Source organism: Hemitrygon akajei, chromosome 10 (genome assembly GCF_048418815.1).
Source record: "Hemitrygon akajei chromosome 10, sHemAka1.3, whole genome shotgun sequence".
In the NCBI taxonomy this organism is placed as follows: domain Eukaryota; kingdom Metazoa; phylum Chordata; class Chondrichthyes; order Myliobatiformes; family Dasyatidae; genus Hemitrygon; species Hemitrygon akajei.
Window position 1 is genome coordinate 169,506,696 of NC_133133.1, and position 16,376 is coordinate 169,523,071.

At 41.2% G+C, this 16,376-nt stretch overlaps 1 protein-coding gene across 1 annotated transcript in view; it reads right to left on the reverse strand.

Annotated features, from left to right (window-relative positions):
- Window positions 1-1,946: 1,946 nt before the first annotated feature.
- The window catches only part of LOC140734935 (tryptophan 5-hydroxylase 2-like), a 63,676-nt gene continuing 49,246 nt past the window's right edge, over window positions 1,947-16,376 (reverse strand). Inside the window, exons 9-11 of the mRNA XM_073059654.1 lie at window positions 12,448-12,543; window positions 12,227-12,360; window positions 1,947-2,641 (exon numbers count right to left, since the gene is read on the reverse strand). Of these exons, the coding sequence (XP_072915755.1) occupies window positions 2,467-2,641; window positions 12,227-12,360; window positions 12,448-12,543 (405 nt within the window). The 3' untranslated portion in view covers window positions 1,947-2,466. The remainder of the gene's footprint in view (window positions 2,642-12,226; window positions 12,361-12,447; window positions 12,544-16,376) is intronic.

The window sequence follows — 16,376 nt, forward strand, 5'->3', positions numbered from 1 at the left end:
TTTTAACAGCGCTGTGCTCTTCACTGTTTTACCAAAGTATGTATAGGTTTTGAGCTTGTCTTGGGATTGGGGCAAGAAGATTTTGACTCAGAAGTGCCAAGGTTAATACCACATGGAAAAGGTCACTTACAGCATTTTTGACAGTATTTTACATTTTATTGGGGACTTCTATCATGAAGGTTCTGGAGTCTACCTGTGCCTACATACATAACTATCCCAGTTACAATGCTATACATTGGTGAACCATCAGTCAATATAAATAGGAACTTTAATTTATTTTTGGAAAGGAGATAAAGTTAATCAATAGAAGTTTTATCATACACTCATCCTGTATTTTTTGTCTAATTGTACAGTGGTAATAGAGTAGGACTAGAAAAGTTCCTCAATACAGGGATCTTCAAAACACGTTTTATCCTTCTATGAGCCCAAAGGACAACAGAATTCCAAGAACGGTCTAGTCAAGACTCTAGGCAGCTTCAGCAAGACAAGTTCATTCGCACAATTCTACAATTCCAAAAGCAGGGCCATCAACAATCAGATTAACCCTGAATAGAGCAATTCTTGCAAATATTTCTAGGCTTCTTGGCACCTGCTGAGAAACTCATTCTCTTGTATTTTGTTGGAATTTTTGTTCTCCCTTGCAATGTATTTTCCAGTTCCAAAGCTGACCCAACCTAGATCAACTGTCATGCCGTAAGCAATATTTATCAGCAGTCAGGATTTCAACCTCTCTGGCTTAAAACAGCAATCTTTCCTTTTCCCAGAACAAGGGGGTTTTGCCAATCTTCTTTCCCTGAAGCCACTTAAAGGGCCAACATTCAAACCGTAGTTTTTTTTTTAACCTAACTATGGTCTGTGACATCTTACATTCTCAGATACAACTTCACGTGTGTGTGTCCCGACTATTTTGCCTTGAATCATGTTTCTCTCAGCTTTCTCACTTCATGATTACCCCAGACTGTTGTTAACAATATCACATGCTCACTACTATATTGGGAACGTCACTCAAGCTCGGTGCACACCTAGGGGGAATTTAATCTGCTTTTTCTTCAGTTCACAGAGGCAGGCAGAGTAAGTGCGAGCCTTTGCCTCCGCTGCAGGCTTCAAAGTACAGTTTCTGAGAATGGGCCATTCAGCCCATCGGCCTGTGCTGGCTTAAGGAACATTACCATTTCCCCACTAATTTTCCATGTAACCTATTCTTCCCAGATTCCTATCACCTCCTCCCATTCCCCAGACTCTACCACTTACTTCCACACTTAAGGTAATTTACAGTAGACCATTAACTTACCAGCCCACACATCTTTGGGATGTGGGGGATGTGGGAGAAAACCAGAGAACCTGGAGGGGATCCAAAGTCACAGGGAGAACGTGCACACCCCACAAAGAAGGTTACAGAGGTTAAAATCAAACCTGGGTTGCTAGTTCTTTAAGCAGAAGTCTCTCCTTCTATGCTTCTCTGCAGACTTGTTGTGACTCCTTCTGAGCAGACCTGGAAGGTCCCATGGCTCCAATAGGAAAGGACAGGAGTGTGGTGAACACTGTTTTCCCCAGCTGGTACAGTTCCCCTGAATCACTGGAAGTACCATCCTACCTGCCGCATCCAATGGCACCATTCCTCTTTAAGAATTAGCAGTAAGGAGCAAGCACACTGCGCTACATCCTTAGAATTGACAGAGCTTTCAACATGTCAATAGGAGTCAGCACACTCAAACCAGTAACGTCAGTGAACCTCGCCACTGTACACAACTTTCACATGCTTTAGTACAACCTAGAACACTGTTTAAATCCAAAAGGAAGAACTGCTGGAGATTTTCCACGCTGCGTACAATTATACTTCAACCACCTTGCAATAAAGCCCACAATCCATTTGCTTTCTGCAATTTCAAGTTCACTGCTTTTTGTCAACCCGCAAATCAGAGTTCCCATAATCACCAACACTTTCAAAATATATTCTGTTTCTCTAGTTTCAAGAACCTATTTTAGAGAAGGCAGTTATTATAAAAATATTATAAAATTATTATTTCTTGGAAGCATAAATAGGTCTTTTTACATTATCCTTTTTTAGGCATTTACTACTGTCATCAATATAACTTACCACGTTTCGGGTAGGTAATTATGCCACATTTTACTGGGAATGTCATTAGGTCCACAGGCTGTAATGAAATGCATTCTCTCTCAAATAAAACTACACAAGATGCTGATATTCTGTGATCAAACTTTGAGCAGTGAGATAGCATCATAATTTCATACATTTTTTGTTAAATTAACAGAATTGATTGAATTTTCCAGTATATTATTTTGTGTCTTGGTGGTGTGGAATACATCCTAGTGTAGATGAAACTTTGCTAGAACATCCAAACAAGTTACTACTATTTCTGCAAACAGGTTACATCACAGGATTCAGTGTCATTTCTGCTAGCCGTGCTTACACCAAAATGGATATGAAATCTGTGCGCACACTCATTAAAGCCCAAAGTCTTTGTTCATCTTTGATAGAGTATCACACACAGTGATGAGGTCACTCCGGATGCCTTGAACAACTTTCTCAATGCTTCTGGTATCTTTCAGCACTTCAATGCTCTGGGTATATGGATCATAGTGTATAGAAAATGGCCGTTTGACTGACTTTGCAAATTCCCTGAAAGAATAAAATAAACCGATATTTTTAAAAAAAGTTTAATTATACCTAAAGAAGTATAACAGGTAACATTTCAACATTCCTCTTTTTTGTCACACATATATACTGAGCATAAACCAATTGATTTATCATGTGCTTTTCATGATCCATATACAAGCTATCCTGCCTGCTACATTCTCCTTACACACTTAATCTGCTGATCCATAAAAGTAGTTCCACAAAAATCCTACATATACAGTATACAATGATCCATTAATAGGACTTTCTGCCCTAACAAAGTCGAAATTTATTATGCACCCATGATGTGACTTGCTGCCTTGAACCACTGTAATCTACATGGTGAAAACATAGAAACGTAGAAAACCTACAGCACAATACAGGCCCTTCGGCCCACAAAGCTGTGCCAAACATGTCCTTACCTTAGAAATTATCTAGGGTTACCCATAGCCCTCTATTTTTCTGAGCTCCATGTATCTGACAAGGAGTCTCTTAAAAGACCCTATCATATCCGCCTCCACCACCACCTCTGGCAGCCCATTCCATGCACTCACCATTCTCTACGTAAAAAAACTTACCCCTGACATCTCCTCTGTACCTACTTCCAAGCACCTTAAAACTGTGCCCTCTTGCACTAGCCATTTCAGCCCTGGGGAAAAAGCCTCTGACTGTCCACTCAAGCAATGCCTCTCATTGCTTCCCTTTTAAAATGTAGGCAGCTCCAAGGTTTTATCCATAGACACTGATAGTCATCTGCTTACCATTCTTTGTTGACTTTAGTAGTTCTAAACCTTTTTAAATTCTTCCATATCTTCAAATGGTCATGCCAACACAAGGACTCCTAATATTTCAACAGCCAATGTCTAGTAAAAATATCAAGCTAATAAAGTTTAAAAAATAACGCCTTGTCATTTGTGTCATGAATTTAGTTTTATAGCTCTGATCATGAAAACTATCCCAAAAGATACAACTTGTGGTAACACAGACAAAATGTTGGAGGAACTCAGCAGGCCAGGCAGCATCTATGGAAAAGAGTAAACAGTTGACATTTCAGACTAGGACCCTTCATCAGGACTGGAAAAGAAAAGATGCGAAGTCAGAGTAAGAAGATGGGGAGGGGAGGAATAAGTATAAGGTTGTAGGTGATAGGTGAAACCAGGTGCAAGAGAGGAGTTGAAGTAAAGAGCCGGGAAGTTGATTTGTGAAAGAGATAAAAGGTTGGAGAAGGTGGAATCTGATAGGAGAGGGTAGAAGACCATGGAAGAAAGGGAAGGGGTAGAAGTACTAGGAGGAGGTGGTGAGCAGGTAAGGAAATAAAATGAGAGAGAGAAATAGGAATGGCCAATGGTGAAGGAGAGGGGAGCAATCACCAGAAGTTCAAGAAATCAATGTTCATGCCATCAGGTTGGAGACTACCCAAACAGAATATAAGATGTTACTCCTCCAACCTAAGTGTGTCCTCATCATGACAGAAGAGGGGATAATGGACTGACATGTTGGAATAGGAATGGGAAGTAGAATTGGAATGGTAATTGCTACATATGAAACAGGAGATGAAACTTACCTGGAATAGATGCATTCCTACATCTCTTAATCACCCAAGAATTAGAGATGAACTAATGATCAGAAAGGCAAAGACAAATCCCCAATCCATTCAAGTACACACAGACATGACTAATTTTAGGAGGAAAACACAATTTTTGACTCAGAATGAATTAAGCATTTCTACAGATAACTTGCTGGACCTGCAATTAAGTGCCTGGCTGAACCTAGAGCAGCCATGTATCTGTTTTCTCTCTGCATTATATTCTGAGTTGTCTGTTTATCATGGTAGTTAGTCATGTTGGTGGGGATGTGGTGGAAGTGGAAGAGGTTTATTTACGTGTTCATGCTTTTTAGAGTGGTTCTGGTTAGTTTAGAACTAGACAGATGGTCGACGTGATATCTATTTGTTGACCATTTAATTTGGTTTAATTTTGTTTAACCATTTGTGTTTAATTTCACTTAACTTTGTTAGTTTTAGTCTCATTAGTTTTATTGCTTCAAGATTTTTTTCATAATGTATCATAATTGGTGGAAACATACATAATTCATAGTCACCGACATTAAGCTGCAGTTCACTTTAAGAGGATGGTCTGACATGATGACATAGTTATGTAAAGGACTTTTAACACGCTTTGTGTTCAATTTTTGGTGTTCAGTAAATGATTGCTACGGTCTTTTCTTAAACATAAAACATCTCTGCCACTTTATTCATGAAAACCTACAGTTCTTTAGCTAGTTAGTTTTGCTAGTTGCTTAATAAAGGATCTAGTTTGGTTTTAATCCTAAATAATGGATCTAGTTTGCTAGTACGGTTTTGTTAGTTGCTTAATAAAGGATCAAATCCATTTCTTCAGCTTTGAACATTATTATTATTGGATTCTATGGACGATGTATTAACTTACCCCACTCCCCCATGCCTAGTCTCTAAGTGGTTTCATCAAGTAGCTGTTCCACAGAGAATAATGTTAGCTGCAGAGCACCAGGGAAGAAATGTATCTCTGATTATACGTGATAAATGTGGAGTATATGTGCATTAAACTACCCCCTGACATTCAAATCATCAAAGTTTGGGGGGAGAGTGTAATAGGTATAGATTTCTACATTGCAGAAATTAGTGCCTGCAGCTGAGGATGAATGTTTACCACTGGATGTTCTTCCATCCTACATGAAACAGCATGACTGATGGGTAAAGAGCAAGGAGAAAATAAAAGGTAAAGGATGCAGTGTATGATTAAAATCAATACCACTTTGATGAAGAGGCAGGTGGTCAATTCCTACAAAAGTGCAATCAAATAAATGTCTTTGGTTTCATGATGGCTGTGGTCTGCAGCCATTGACATGGTGTTGAACTGACTGACTCGGTGGCTGTGACCACAGCCGTCAGCTCCTGGACCATCTCCACTCACCTCAGCGACGTGTGAATGTCGACTCCCTTTCAGGAATTCTGTGATTTGAAGTTTAATATTTTGCATGTTATTTGTTCACTTTTAGTTGTCTGCATAATTTGTTTTTTTTTTGTTGCACATTTGATGGTTTTGATGTGTGTGGGGGGGGGGATCTTTTTGCTATTTACTTACACTTGCATTTGCACAGTTTGTTGTCTTCTGCACTCTGGTTGGTCTTTCATTGATGCTGTTATAACTACTATTCTATAGATTTACTAAGTATGCTCACAGTGTTGTGTGTGTTGGCATATATGTACTTTGATAAAATTTTCTTTCAATGTATGGTCAAGATGGCACCTGCGTACAACACTCTTCTGGATAGATCATGAAACCATCTTTTTCACTTATTTTATGTCTGTTACATTTGTTTCTCATCTTGAATGTGACTCTGGGAACTGCTGAAGCCTGTGTTTTGCTGTTTGGAGATCGTCTGCGTGCTTCAGCACTCTGCAGGCTCTGAGAGAATTCCAGGAGGCAGAGGCAGCATGAGTGAACCTTGTGGTGAGAAGGCAGCAGGATGGGGCAAGAGACGATGTTTGGCTCCATTTCGCTGACTATAGTTTATAGTGCAGGGGTTAGCACCAGCTGCTTGCCTTTTGATTGGTTGCTCTGCACTGAAGAGGGGAGAGCCTGCCGCTGTGGAGAGTGTTTCCCAGGTTTTTTCTGCGTTTTAGATGTGGACTTGGACTATAGATTCTATTTTTCAGTCTCATAGTTTTTATATTCTGTGGGGGTTTTTGACCGATCTTCTCGTTTTTTTTGTGCAGGGAGGAGTATTTGGGTGTCAAAGTGCCTGATCTGTTTTGATCATTATTTTTGTGTGGGAGGAGGAATTTGGGGTCGATGTGCCTGATCTAATTTTGTTCGCTTTTTTGTGTGGGAGGAGGGATTTGGGGGTCGATGTGTCTGATCTGTTTTGTTTTGTTTGTTTTTTTGTGCAGGAGGAGGGTTGGGGGGGGCAATGTGACTGTTCCGCTTTAGTTCAATTTTTTTGCAGGAAGGTGGGATTTGAGGGTTGATGATGTATTTTGAACTTTAGAAATATTATTACCTGGCTGTTATACTTACTAACCAGATAGGTGTCTCCTTTCAATAAATGGGAAATTCATTTCCATTTCTGTGCACAAGCAAGACCAGCTATTGAGTGGGAGCTAAATGAACTAGTGTGCTCCCTAAGGGATCAAGGACTATTCCTGCATAATGCACATCTGTCTCTAACGATAGTCTTTTCTCATCGTCAAGTTCCTATTCATTTGAAGTTTAGCTCACGAGCATCAACCACTGCCATATCCCTTTTTGTCACCTGAATAGGAGCACCCTCACTCCATGAGCAATTTCCCATTCAGGTACAACAGGCACTTACTCATGGAGTGACTCTTATATTATAAGATTCTGGGGGTGGGGTGTTGCATTCCTAGAAAACAGCCTATATCATGATTTTCCAGAACACAAAGCAGTGTTGTCTGTGCAGGTGTGAAGAAATGCATGTTAAAAACAATAACTTTTCTGTTTATTTACTTCGTTTCACATAAATTTCTTTAGAGTGTATTCTTATTTTGTTACTCAGATATTTTGGGAGCGAGTTGTGAGTTCCGTAAGGGTGAATTTCCATAGCCCAAATTGCTAGAACAGTGTGTCACCTGAACAGCTCCAACACCTGTCCGAGTTAACATCTACCACGAGCTTTGCTTAGACTGTCCTTTTCCTGTTGCTGCCATTGGGAAGGAGGTACAGGACCCTTAGGCCCCATACCACCCAGGGTCAGACACCCTTAAACAATCGGTGGAACCAGTGTCGATAACTTCAACACCTCAAATCAGAACTCATTCCACAACCTATTAACTGACATTCAAGGACTCTACAATCTCATGTTTTAAATATTTATTTACTTAGACATTTTTACTTATACTGTTTGTCTTTTCTGATACATTGGCTGTTTGTCAGTCTTTGTGTTTGATAGTAAGTGTACTTCGAACTTTGACTTTATTGACTATGGACCTTCTCAGGTGATCATGTGATGATGGAAACTTCCACCACGCTGAACTTCAGTTTCTTCTCCCTGCCTCTACTCATCAAGTCTTGCAGTTGTGATCTAACCCTGTCTCTTCCCCTGTATGTCCTTCTGCATTGCCTGTAGTCATGACCCCAGGGGGGGCTTCAAGGACATCTGTGGTCCTTGCTGAAGTTCCTGCATCAGTTCCAAAGTTCTTCTTCAATAGCAGGTTTAATGTGATCCCAACTTATCAAACTCTACGTGTGAGCATCATTCACTCTTTCCAGCATGGGGAAAAATGTGATCTAAGTGACTTTGGCCGCAGATGATTCTCGGTGCCAGATGGGGCGCTTTGAGTATCTCAGAAACTGCTGACCTCCTGAGATTTTCACACACAACAGTATTAGGCTTGACAGAGAATGGTGCGATAAATGAGAAACATCCAATGAGTGGCAGTTCTGAGGGCAAAAACCCCTTGTTAATGATAGAGGTCAGAGGAGAATGGCCAGACTATAACAAGCTGACAGTAAGTCATATAACCACACATTCCAACAGTGATGTGCAAAAGAGCATCTCTGAACGCATAACACATTGAACCTTGCAGTGGATGGGTTACACAGCAGAAGACCACATAGACTCAGTATCCAGTTTATTAGATACGGGAGGTACCTAAAAATATGACCACTGAGTGTACTTTCACATCTCACAACATATCTTCTATTGTCTTCATGGAGTTTTGGCTCTTCTTCAGAGCACTGTTAAAATGCTTAACATAAGAGATTCTGCAGATGCTGGAAATCCAGAGTAACACACACAAAATACTAGAAGAACTCAGCAAGTCCAGCTGCACCAGTGGGGAGGAATAAACAGTCAGCATTTCAGGAAGAGATGCTTCATCAGGACTGAAAAGGAAGAGGACAGAAGGTGGGGGGAGACGAAGGAGTTGGCAGGCGATAGGTAAAACCAAGTGAGTTTGAAGGTGGTTGGGGGAGGGAGTGAGAAGTGAGAAGCTGAGAGGCGATAGGTGGAAGAGGTAAAGGACTGATGAAGAAGGATGGTGGAGCATGGAAGAAAGGGCAGGAGGGGCACCAGATCTCAGCAAATTCTCACCTTGCCCTTTGACTTGTGAACATCCAACAAGCTAGGAACAGAAAGAGTACGCATAATCGTTGGGACTGCTTTCTGTACTGACTTTTAACTTCAAGATTCTCCTGAATAGCAACTGGAACATGCCTCTTTTTGCTTCCTGTGCCATGAAAGATGGTATTTTCCCAGCGATATACACAGCTGAAATTGCCCTTTCATGGTTTACCATTCCGTGTTTCAACACATTGCTACTTCCAAGTATAGCTGTATCTTCATTCTGGTCTCCTATAATGAAACCTGCATCCTATTTCTTTTGATTCTTTGGGTTCATCACCTTCTGAGAGCTTCCCAGCAGGTGTGAAAATATCTGCCTTGTTGGTTTAATGGACACAAGCTGGAGATTTAAGACTGGCTTCAGAAAGATATTACATATTACTCCAAAGTAAGTCATTGAAAGCCCATGCACCAAGAGCTAAGAATTATTGAAGCATGGGTGAAGTTGTATTCAACCCATGGTACTGTAGCAGTCAGCGTGATGCTATTACAGCTTGGTGCATTGGAGGTGGGGGTGCAATTCTGGTGCCGTCTGTAAGGATTTTATACATCCTCCCCGTGACTGCATGGGTTTCTTCGGGCTGCTCCAGTTTCCTCACACAGTCCAAAGATGTACTGGTTAATAGGTTAGTTAATCATTGTAAATTGTCCTGTGATTAGGTTAAGGTTAATTAGATGGTTTGTATAGCAGCATAGCTCATTGAGCCAGAAGAGCATATTCTGCACTGCATCTCTAAATAAAATAAAAAATAACCCATATCCCTTTCAAAGCACTGTTATAATTCCACCAACAAGGTTTTGATTTCAAAATGATTAGACATTTGTTAAACTATTCTTCTCTACGTAAATCTTTCTTGCATCCTCTTAACAATTTGAAATCTAAAGAAATTACAATGAATTTCCATAAAACACCAGCTCCCGTAAAATAGCAGCCCTGCAAGAGGAAAATAGTGTTTATTCCTGGGCACCAGAAGTCAGAAAGGATTGGAAAGTAGGGGAGTATGCAGATGACATTTACTGGAATGACATCAAGGATGTGAGGTTTCAGTTTGATGAATAGATCAAGGAATATAGCATCATTCTCCCCAGAGCAGACAAAATTGAGAATGTCCTGGAGAAATGGCCAGACCCTTCAGCCCATTGACTCCATGCCATTTCCATTAATACCAATTTTTAGTCTTCCCACATTTCCATCAACTTCCCCCACTAACCTACACACTGGGCACAATGAACAGTGGCCAACTAGCCTACCAACACACACATCTTTGACACAAGAGGATAAAAGAGTGCCCAGAGGAAACTCACAAACCCACACAGTCACAGAGAGAATATGCATACTCCGCACAGACAGCACCCATAGTCAGAATCCAACCTGGACCTCTGGTTCTACAAGGCAGTGGTTCTACTAACCGTGCCGCAGTGTTGGCCTCTGTTACTGGGTAACAATTTGAGCAGTGTTTAAAGCTATAAAGCACTCAAAGTTTAAAGTAAATTTATTACCAAAATATGTGTAAGTCACCATAGACTACACTGAGATAGATTCTTCACAGTAGATCAAAGAAATACAAAAGCATCAATAAAAAACTACAAAGACTGACAAACAACCAACGTGCAAAAGAAGACAAACTGCGCAAATACGAAAAGAAAACAATAGTAAATAAATAACACTAAGAACCTGAGTTGTGGAATCCTTGAAAGTGAATCCATAGGTTGTGGAATCAGTTCAGAGATGAGGTGCGTGAAGTTACCCACACTGGTTCAGGAATGTGATTGTTTAAGGGTAATAACTGTTCCTAAACTCGTGGTGTGGGACCCAAGGCTCCTGTACCTCCATGCCAATGACAAAGCGAAACCGCTTCCATTGGCAGAAGGGTGAAGGACCAGAGGTTAGAGATTTATGGTGACTGGAAAAGAATTAGAAGGAATGTGAGGAGAAAACTCTTTCTTGCAGCAAGTGGTTACAATCAAGAGCTCATTGCCTGAAGGAAATGGATGTAATTTTAGATTTCAAAAATAAATTTAATGTTTTTTTGGAAAAAAAAATTACATGGCTGTGGGCTGAGTCCACGAATGGGACTAACTGGTATGTTCGTACAATAGAAGCATGGCCTTCTTTCATACTTGAGATGTATTAAATTTTGTAAAATATTAGATGAAAGTCTGAACAATTCTAAGTGACCATTTAACTCTTTGTAAGCTCCCAGCATGAAAGGTGTCTGTACAAGTTAAACACTGTAGGTCTGTTCATGTTTAATGTTTGCTGATGGTGGCTGGATTCTTTCCTGGCCTCAGGCACCAACAGCTTGAGAACAACAAACCAAAGAGCTTGTCTGTGTCGCTCAGTGCTTGTGGGAACTCTGATCAAAACCATGTTAGTGGCATGAGATCAAAAGATCAAAAAGTTTGGCTCTGTGTGTCTTTCTCTACGCTTGTGGAACCCTTATTTATTGGGGGACCTTTCCCTCGGTTCCTGGGGATTCACCTAGACCAAGGAAACTGTGATTGGTGCCTAGGACCCAGCGTGACTTCACAAGTTGGAATTCGAATTTCCTCCGACTCAGCGACAATTAAGTTCCCAACATCTACAATCAAGTGATGACTAAGGATCGTGAACCCTAAAACCTTTGTGAAAACATTTCAAGCTGACTGTATAGTATTTTGTGTGGTTTATTTCTGCTTTCTATTTTATGACATTAAATTAGACTTAAGTTACTTTATTGTGCTTGTATGCTTATTATCATATCACCTGGACCCTCAATTGTTTGGGTCTGATGAAGCCAGCCCATTACAGTACTGTAAGAATTCTAAGATACAAAACTATTACCAAGACCTGGCTTTTTTTAAACACACCACATTTTTCATCAGGCCCAGTAATATGCCTTTCTCATGTTAGAAAATACACTCCTTAAACACAGTCACTGCCCCATAATCATGTAGCCAGGCTTCCATTTCCACCGCTCTGGCTTCCTACCTCTTCTCACCTCCCCTGGGTCCCCTCTTCCTTCCTTTTCCTCTATGGTCCACTTTCCTCTCCTGTCAGATTCCTTCCTCTCCAGCCCTTTACCTTTCTGACCTAACATCACCTTCTAGCTATCCTCCTTCCCCTTTCCCCACCATTCTATTCTGGCATCTTACCCCTTCCTTTCCGGTCCTGAAGAAGAGCCTCGGCCTGAAATGTTAACTGATTATTCAATTCCATAGATGCTGCCCGACCTGCTGAGTTCCTCCAGCATTTTGTGTGTGGTGCTTTGGATTTCCAGCAACTGCAGACTTTGTCATGTTTATGATTTACTGCCTAGGCCATTCAACATGCAGACCAACACTAAAGGGTTGGGGAATTGGACTCAATACGTCCAAGAGAGCACCACCATGAACTCAATAGGGAAAATAATCTCCTTCTGTGACTCTATGAGTCCAACATTGCCAAAGGCTTCTTCTAGATCTTGAAGGAAAGAAAGTACTTGCCTCATTTTCTCCTTGGCCTCCTCAAAACTTTCTGACAAAAAATAGGCTTCCTGGAAGGTGGTGATGAGACACTCCTGGGTACAGGTTGTCTTTGGATCAAAGGGTTTGACGATGGCTTTATCCGACAAGGCATGCTGTGGGAGGGAGTCACAGGTGAAACTGCAATCCAGTGATCAGGCACTCCAGAGACATTGCAATTAGGGAAAAAAATTATTCCTTGCCTTTAGCTCCCCAATAGAAGATAGAAGTCCTGCACCATAAGCCCGTAATTGTCCTTCTTGCTTACACAGCCCAAACTCAACAGTGAAGAAATAGCACTGTAGATATACAAATCAGATATTACTATAACCATGGTCAATTAAAAAAATGTTTCTTTAATTCAGTAAAATGACAAGCGATTACAGTGGTGTGCAAAAGTTTTAGAGAGACAGAGAGAGAGAGACACACACACACACAGACAGGTTGCCTAAGTCTTTTGTTCAGTACTATATTTGTCAATGTGGAGCAGAGAGCTAGTTTGTAAATCTGGTGGGAGCAAAGGATGTTGAGAATGGCGAGGGTGAAGCACCGTGGGTGAGGTGTGGGACAAGTGGTAGAGGAGTGCTACGGATGAGGGTTAGTGCTGGTGCAGACACATCCAGCCCTGAGGCACTAAGCAAGGTCATTTGATTCCAAACAATCAATTTATTGATCATTACAGAATGTCTCTCTGGTGCTCCCCTTCCCCTCTCCCTGCCCCCTTCCCACTTTCAGTCCACAATAGAGATCCATATCAGAATCAGATTTACCATCACTCACAAATGTCATGAAATTTGATTTTTTTTTTTGCTGCAGCAGTGCAATACATAAAATTATCACAGTACTTTGCAAAAGTCTTAGGCACCCCACCTACATATATCTGAGGAGAAGAGTTATGTCATAGTAACTGTGCCAATCATGTTTTCTGCATTGGCAATCGACATAACTATGAATTTGGAGCACTGGGTCTATTCATCACTAACTGCGATAATTACCAAGCTCTTTTACAATCACCCACATTCACAAATACAGAGCAATCAGAACTAAAATGACCAAGGTAATTTGTTCAAAGGGATGTGTAATCAAGTGTGCTATTAAATTGCTCTGTTACAAGGAAGCTGTCAGACATGACAAATTAATTGATAGTTCTGATTATAGATCTTAAAACACTTAACTATTGCATAAGGTACAAAGGAATAGATTCAGTTTTATTTGTCTCGTGACATTGAAACATCGAAACATACAGTGAAATGCGTTGTTTTGCATCAACAACCAACACAGTCTGAGGATTATACTGGGGGCTGCCCACAAGTGTTGCTGTGCTTCCAGTGCCAACGTAATGCGCCCACAACTCACGAACCGTGAAGCTAATGATACTCCTTTGGAATGTGGGAGGAAGCCAGAACATCCAGCAGAAACCAGCATGGTCATGGAAGTGACATCCTTACTCCTTACAGACAGCAGCAGGAATCGAAGCCTGACTGATGATCGTTGGCACAGTAAAGCCATTGTGCTAACCATCATGCTGCAAATATGAATCATTTTCAACATCATTAATTCAGTCTAACTCCTAAATCATTAACTCCTCCCCGAGAAGTGACTTGGATCCACTCCAATTTGCCAACCATCACAATAGGTCCACTGCAGATGCCATCTTATTAACTCCTCACTCAACCCTGGAACATCTGGACAGCAAAGATGCATACACCACAATGCTCTAAATCAACTACAGATTAGCATCCAATACCACAATCCCCTCAAAACTAATCAATAAGCTTCAAGACCTTGGCCTCAGTAACTCCTTGTGCAATTGGACCCTTGATTTCCTCACTTGCAGACCCCAGTCAGTTCGAATTGGCAACAACATTTCCTCCACAATCTCCATCAGCACAGATGTACCACGAGGCTGTGTGCTTAACCCCCTGCTCAACTCGCTTTACACTTATGACTGTGATGCTAACCACAGTTCCAATGCCATATTTAAGATTGCTGACGACACCACTGTCACTGGCTGAATCAAAGGTGGTGACGTATCAGCCTATAGGAGGGAGACTGAAAATTTGGTTGAGTGGTGCCACACAACAACTTCTGAACCTATGTCAGCAAGACCAAGGAGCTGATTGCTGATTATTGACTTCAGGAGGAGGAAACTGCAGGTCCATGAGCCAGTCCTTATCAGGGGATCAGAGGTACAGAGTGGCAGCAACTTTAAGTTCCTCTGCGTTACCATTTCAGAGGACCTGTCCTGGGCCCAGCATGTAAGTGCCATTACAAAGAAAGCATGGCAGTACTTCTGCTTCCTTAGAAGTTTGCTAAGATTTGGCATGACATCTAAAAGTTTGACAAACTTCTATAGACGTGCGGTAGAGAGTAAATTGACTGGTTGCATCATGACCTGGTATGCAAACGCCATCGCCCTTGAATGGAAAATCCTACAAAAGGTAATGGGTATGGCCCAGTCCATCATGGGCAAAGCCCTCCCCACCATTGAGCACATCTACACGGAGCATTGTCACAGGAAAGCAGCATCCAGTGTCAAGGACACCCACCACCCAGGTCATGCTCTCTTCTCACCGCTGCCATTAGATAGAAGGTACAGGAGTTTCAGGACTCACAGCACCAGGTTCAGGAACAGTTACTACCCCTGAATCATCAGGCTTTTGAACCAATGGGGATAATTTCATTGCCCCATCACTGAACTGTTCCCGTATCTTATGGACTCACTTTCAAAAACTCTTCATCTCATGTTCTTGATATTTATTGCTTATTTAATATTTATCTTTCTTTTGTATTTGCACAGATTGTTGTCTTTATCATTCTGGTTGCTTGTCTGTCCTGTTGGATGCAGTCCTTTATTGATTCTATTGTGGTTTTGAATTTACTGTGTATTTACTTGTATTTACTGTGCAAGAAAATGAATCTCACAGTTGTGTACAGCGACCTATATGGTATCTTCGTAATAAATTTACTTTGATTTTTATTATTCCACAAAACACATCCATATTGTGTTACAAGAATTAATGGAACATAGTAATTTTGTGAAATAATTCAGAATGAATTTCTTCTGAATCTCCTTGAAGTTTACTGACACAAGTATGCTTCATGGATTAGCAAATTCTGTGCAGGCAACCCTTGCATGACAGAAGCTTTGTAATAGCTTCTTTTGCTATTTTAAAGGTCATTAGGAGAATTCGGACTCAATTATAATGAATTCCTGTCTAAGAGTATAGCTGCAGGCGCTTGTGTGTCACATAATGCCAGAATATGCATTAGTGCATAAACTTCACATATGTTGTGACTCCATTCGCTATTGACTGAGAGGAGAGAGGAAAAGTCAGCCCTGTTGGAAAATATCACGTACGACAGTCAAAGAGTTTGGGAGATGTCGAGGGAATCAGGAATGTAGGGTCTGTGCAGGAAAGTGGTGCTGAGGTAAAAGGTCAGCGGTGGGCCCATTGGTGGAGCAGGGTGAGGAGCCAAAAGCTGGTATTTATTATGGTCTTATCTGCTGGCAGGGGAGTTGGTAGGGGCAGATACATTAGGGCCATTTAAGACTTAGGCACATGGCTGAAAGAAAAAATTGAGAGCTATGTGAGAGAGAAGGCTTAGATTGAACTGGGAGAAGGTTAAAGTGTTGGCACGTCATCATATGCTGAAGGGCCCACAAGCAATTCTATATTTGCAGGAAATCCAGAGCAACACACACAAAATTCTAAAGGAACTCAGCAGATCAGGCAGCATCTATGGAAATGATTAAACCGTTGATGTTTCAGGCCAAGACCCGTCTTCAGAACTGAAAAATAAGAGGGAAGATCCCAAAATAAGAAGGTGGGGGGAGGGGAAGGAGTACAAGCTAGAAGGTGATAAGTGAAGCTTGGTGGGTAGGGGAGGGGGATTAAGGAAGTGATAGAGTGTGGAAAAGGGCTGGAGAAGAAGAAATCTGCTCTCGGCTCCTATCAGATTCCTTCTTCTCCAGCCCAGTCTCTTTTTCACCTGCCTCTTACTTCATCGACCCTCCCCCCACCCATTTGCTTTATCTATTACCCTTAAACTTTTCATCTTTCACCCTTAACCCATGACCTCTACTTGTAGTCCCACCTGACCTTAGTGGAAAAAGCCTTTTTGCACTTAC